Source organism: Lissotriton helveticus, unplaced genomic scaffold (assembly GCF_964261635.1).
Source record: "Lissotriton helveticus unplaced genomic scaffold, aLisHel1.1 SCAFFOLD_1036, whole genome shotgun sequence".
In the NCBI taxonomy this organism is placed as follows: Eukaryota; Metazoa; Chordata; class Amphibia; order Caudata; family Salamandridae; genus Lissotriton; species Lissotriton helveticus.
This window is the reverse complement of record NW_027611769.1, coordinates 105,312-111,311: the sequence shown is the minus strand read 5'-3', so window position 1 is coordinate 111,311 and position 6,000 is coordinate 105,312. Positions and strand designations below refer to the sequence as shown.

At 47.1% G+C, this 6,000-nt stretch overlaps 1 protein-coding gene across 1 annotated transcript in view; it reads left to right on the top strand.

Annotated features, from left to right (window-relative positions):
• The first annotated feature begins 224 nt into the window (after nucleotides 1–224).
• The window catches only part of LOC144806669 (B-cell antigen receptor complex-associated protein alpha chain-like), an 82,161-nt gene continuing 76,385 nt past the window's right edge, over nucleotides 225–6,000 (top strand). The window contains exon 1 of the mRNA XM_078672985.1: nucleotides 225–415. Within this exon, the coding sequence (XP_078529111.1) occupies nucleotides 322–415 (94 nt within the window). The 5' untranslated portion in view covers nucleotides 225–321. The remainder of the gene's footprint in view (nucleotides 416–6,000) is intronic.

Here is a 6,000-nt window from a genome sequence, read left to right as displayed (position 1 = left end):
GTTTTCCGTCGGGCCTGGTGCAATCACACACTGGAGCACGGGAGGGTGTGTGTGGGGGTGAAGGGGGGAGGAGTGCATCTCGAGGCAGATGGCACGAGCACCTCGCCCCGTCTTTCCGAGCAGAGGCCCCGGATAGGCCCAGGTGGCCTCTGTGCAGCGAGGCGCATCTCCGTGTATTCAAAGTAGGCTGGTCCGTGCTGGCGCACAACTGCCCCCGAGGTGGTGCAGGAGGGAGAGTGCAGGGGTGACTGCTTCAGACCGACATCTTCAGAGAGACCGTCCGTGGCAACGCCAGAGCGCCCCTTCCGAGCGAGGAACCTGATGCCCCCCTGCCCATCCATGGCCTCTCTGTGGCTGCTGCTGCTCCTCCTAATGGGGACGGTGTGCAGCCGGGAGCACTCCCACGGAACAACTGGTAAGATAGCTCAGCATGTTAACGCGCCTGATGCAGGGATCTGTGTCTCAAATAAGATAACTCGGTGGGTTTGTGCACCTGCAGCAGTCTGTGCAATGCTTTTATGCTTGGTCTTCCTTTTTTTGTGTGTTGTTTTTTTGGAAGTCTTGTTACCTGGGGTTTGGACAGAGAATTGTTAAATAATTATGTATTTGTATGTGTATTAACATATTGAAATGATTTGTATTATTATGCTTAAGTAATGCTATCATTGGGTACTTGCTTTGTAAATGTAGATGTCAAATGTGCGTCGAGCTGTGTCTAACCCCGGGTCACAGGTTTGAATCCTAGTACTGCAGCTCAGGCCCCACGACCCTTTGTTAGACGCCTTGACAGGGGTGGTAAGTGCTATATAAATGTAATTTAAGTTCCCGTACCAGGGCATATGAGTGACCTATAATCCACAGGTTTGAATTCTAATACGACAGCTCAGGACCCTTTGTTAGACGCCTTGACAGGGTTAGCAAGTGTTATATAAATGTAATTTAAATTCCCCTAGCAGATATCTGTGAGTAACCCATAATCGACAGGTTCGCATTCTAGTAAGACAGCTCAGGAACCTTTGTTAGACGCCTTGACAGGGTTAGCACGTCTTATATAAATGTAATTTCAATTCCCTTAGCAGATATCTGTGTGTAACCCCAGGTTACAAGTTTGAATCCTAGTACGACAGATCAGGACACTTTGTTAGAGGCCTCTACAGGGTAGTAAGTGCAATATAAATGTAATTTAAATTCCCGTAGCACAGATCTGTGAATAACCCACAATCCACAGGTATGAATCCTAGTAGGACAGTTCAGGGCTCTTTGTTAGACACATCGACAGGGGTAGTAAGTACTGTATAAATGTAATTTAAATACCCGTAGCAGAGATCTGTGTGTACCCCAGGTCACAAGTTTTAATCCTAGTACCACAGCTCAGGACTCTTTGTTAGACGCCTCGACAGGGGTAGTAAGTGCTATATAAATGTAATTTAAATTCCCTTAACACAAATCTGTGAATAACTCACAATCCACAGGTTTGAATTCTAGTACGACAGTTCAGGGCTCTTTGTTAGACGCATCGACAGGGGTAGTAAGTACTGTATAAGTGTAATTTAAATACCCGTAGCAGAGATCTGTGTGTAACCCCAGGTCACATGCCTCATTCTTAATGAGCGAATGCAGGGTGAATACTCTGCTAGTTTAACTGCAGACTTGCAGCGCCCCTTGCTGTCCAAGTACAGGTACTACTACAAATTAAGAGTTTTCGACTCCGTGAACAGTGCACAGTGGTGCATTCAGGTTATCATACTTGTAATGGCGGCTTCTGAACTCATCGCTTGGTTTGACAGCAAGTGTAGCGCTCTAGCACCTTCTAGCAAAAAACATTTAGGAGATAAATAATTGGTTAAATTACCAAATAAATCAAAACAGATGTGCTCCTCCAAACCAAATAACTTACCAGCAGAGGCGCAACTAGAGCCAAATTTCGGTGGGGGCTAAGAAAATTTTTCGGGGGGGGGGTGTTTGAATCTTTAGGCAAAAGGCAGAGTGGAGCTGCAGGGGCTCTTAGCAGGGGCGAAACAACAACAATGCCTCATTAACATGCAAATGGTCTTTAAGGATCTGTGAAGTGCTCGGTTGCGGCTGTGTGTGTGCCTGGTAAGCTGTCTCATCCCGGGCTGCCACACACGACGGGGGGGGGGGGGGGGGGCTGAAGCCCCTGGGGCCTCATTTATGAAAAGTGACGCATCGCTGCGTGAAAACAGCGATGCGTCACTTTTCACTGCGCTCTCCTTGCGACATGATTGATGCGTCATATTTACAGTATGACACATCATGTCGCAAGGAGTTACAGATACGTCAGTATTTCTGACGTTTCTGTAGGCGCAAAAGTGACGCATTGCTGGAGTGTGTCACAAAAGTGCCACAACTCCAGCAATGCTTCCTTTCACATGGGGCAAGCCCCATGTGAAAGGGCACTGCGTCAGTCTTACGCCTGCTGTGAGGCAGGCGCAAGATTTTGACGCAACAGCGTCCTAAAAGTGACGCAGTGAAATATCATAGATTTCACTGCGTCACTATTACGAGGCTTTTTGCGGGGGAACGCCCCCCTCTGCATACGTTATACCTGACGCAGGTATAATGTAGCGCAGGGGTTTACAAAGTGACGCATCTGCTTAGATGCGTCACTTCGTAAATAGTGCGCATCAGGAGGCAAGTTTTACGCCGCCGATGCGTCACAAAAAGTGACACATCGGAAGCGCAAAACTCACGCAAGGCCTCATAAATGAGGCCCCTTGAGTCCAAGCCGGGGCGTTGCGCGCCTGCTTACCAGTACGGGTACTCCAACATCCATCCACACGCAACCCTCTTCAGACCAGTGTTAAGGCAGGGGGGGGGGGGGTGTTGTAACAGTCTTCCGTCCGTGACTTCAAATCAGAGGCCCGTGCCTGGACTCTGAAAGAAGAAGTGAAAGCGCGACCCCCTCCCTGCCCCACCCCTGAGAGGCAAACTTTCATCCTTCAGAAATCACGAGAGCACTGTACTGTGAATGTTAATCACCCCCGTCGGGGCAGCCCCTGGGGTGGTGTGAGGTGCGTCCTATACCCTGTCGCGGTCACTGTCCGACAGGGGCTCAGAGGACGGGCCCGCTGGCCCTGAAGGAGGAGCCAACCTTTGGGGTCCAGGGCATCCTGTAGTATCCTGTCCTTCTAATGTTCTACCATTTTCACTACCTGCTCAGCCAGTGGGATGTTGCAGTGATGATGCGCTTAGCAATGTTGGGAGCCTGTGATGAGAAGTCTCAGTTGAGAGTGGGCTGAGCAGCCCCTGGTGGGGTCTGTTCTGATCTTATCAACTTATCCTGTAACTTACTACAATAAACCATCTTGAATTACATCAACCTGTGTGGGCTTGACTACTACAAGTCCGAGGGTGAGGAGGCACGATGGAGCCGATGCTTCAAAAGAGGGGTACGGCAAGAGCTGCCCCCCTTCTACTCAGGCCTGGGGCCCCCCCCCAGGCCTGAGTAGAAGGGGGGCAGCTCTTTGTAAATATGCCCTGTTGTTTAAAGAAAGACGACAAAACAAAAGTGGCGCTTCACTGGCAAACTCTGTAAAGGGGTCCTAATGTGTTTTGTTGTGAATAAAACCAATCTGGCCACTTTGCGCCCACTCTGACTTGCTTTATTTAGTTTTTTTTTATTTTTAACCATTTTTCTCTTTCCGAGGCTGCCCTTTGGAATGGAAAAATGTCAGAAAAAGACATTGTGGCATGCTATGTCACCATTTCTTCTCTGTTAGGTCTATTTTTATGTAAATTGGAATTAATAAGTCTATTGGATCCCTTCATGTTCTATTTCAGAACTCTGTTATGCCTGTTTGAACTATATCGGTCTTCGTACTCCGGTACCCGCAGATTATCATCAGCCTACTAAATTCTTTATGAGAAGCGTCTTCAATACATTACAGACATTTGCAGCAAAAGGGTTTCTTCTTTTTTTGGGTCCATTTCACAGGGGAGCAAATAAAGGGAAGAGAGTGTAAAAGAAGTGAGAGAGATGGGAGCAGCGGCACCGCGGAAGCGGACACTGTCCTTGTCTTCCCTGAATAAGAAGGAAGACAGACAGAGTCATTTTCCTTCTATGCCCACCCGCCCGTCCCCGAACGGCCATGAGTGGCCGAAACTCATCTATAAGCTTTCGCTATTTCTACCGTCCTGGAACACATTTAGCAGAAAAGTAGGGGAACGGATTGCTTAAATTTTAAGAAGTAGGGGCCCGCCGTGCCCTTCCGATCCCGCCCACTTTGACCACTGGAGTAGGCAATTCATTAAACCGGTCTGTGTGGCCTACGGGGCTCGAGCATGCCAGGAAGCTTCTAATATTTGCTTCTCAAATTCTATCCAAAGAGCCCTGGTAAGATGTTACAAAAGGGGGTGGTGATGGACGGAGCATCTGAACCAATCAAACACTCACACCCAGTCAAGAGATCTGGGTTTAATCCATCACCGTTCTTTAGCCCACTCTGCCACCCCAGTTCAGACATGGCCATATGCAAAGGTAAGATGTGCCAAATTTGTGGCCACACTCAGACGGTGTCTGTCTGCGCCTTGGTCATGGCCGGCAAAGAAGAGCAAATGCAAACCAGAACGGCCGACCTCCCGCCAGAACCTGAGTGATTGTGGGAGATCCCTGGATTGCACTGACCGCCTTGGTTAAAAAATTATAATGTGTATATTTTAAGCAGTTAAGATAAGGAACTACCTGCCTGTTGTGGCGTTAATGACAATGATCATTTTCATATATACAGTGGTCGAAGTAGGGGGAAAAAAGTAGGGGAATTGTGGATGGAGAAATAGAGGGCGGGAATAACCTGAGGATTGGGTCAGTGGGCGGAGTCAGAGGTGTGGCAGAAAGAGCAAATCATTCAAATTTTTTGTATTTGGCATTTCACTACCCAGTTGCAGCTTAGTACGTTATTTAATTCAACCAATGGATACACATGTTTATTTAAGGTTTAATATGAGTTAGTGACATTAAAATACATTCACATAGTGGGACATGCTTCCAATCACATAATGGCCCAAATACTCTTAAAAGTGGAAGCACAAGACATTAGTCTCCGAGCCATGCAGTTTCTGTCATCAGCACTTCTCCTCCCCTTTTCCACAAGAGCAGTTCAAACATGAATGGCAAAATATCCTAGTTTGCAAATGTTTTCTATACAATTATGTCTCTGCAATATTTGCCACACAATGCGCTATCTGCTGCATAGTTTGATGATTTTAACTAATAAATTGTTTGCAGCTCAAACGGATCAAAAGTTACTAACAAATCTGACCTGTGTTTCTGCAAAGGGGACAGCCCTTTTCAAAGGTTGACTGATCACCTTTCTCACTACTGCATTTGTATGTTACACTGGTACTAATGAGGCAAAATCTTTGCACAGACTGGGAGCATATGTAAAAATTTAAAAATAATAAAGTATCAGAAAATATACTGCATTATGCTTCAGCCCTTTTTTGCTGCATAATTTAGTCAACACTGCAGCATCATTTTGTCCTCCATTGCTGCATAATTCCAGTGTCCCCAAAGCAGGCAGCACATGTTAAAAGTGCTTGTGCATGAAGCAGCGAGACTGAGGTTTGTGAACTTCCTTTGGTGTGCGTGCAAATCCTGCATTGCCGATCCCTGGTGAGTTGCAGCTACTACTGCTGAAACAAGGCCAATGGAGGTACCAAAGGGGGCAGCGGACTGGTCTCAAAGGCAAGGCCGGCTTTAGCGCTGGTGGAGTCCTGTGCGACAATGTTTGTTGGTGCCCCCAATGACTCCCTCTGTCTCGGATTCCCTCACTGCCACCCTTTAACAGTGCCCCTCAAGTCTCCATAACCACACTCTGGCTCAGATGCATTTAATTTGACTTACAGCACCACCGATACCAGTGTAGGGTGTCAGAGAACTTTATATCACACACATTACACAGAGACAATCAATCATACAGGTGTAAATCACTGTATAGGAAATGTTATATAAGACAAAGGACTACAAGGTGTAGGAGTCAC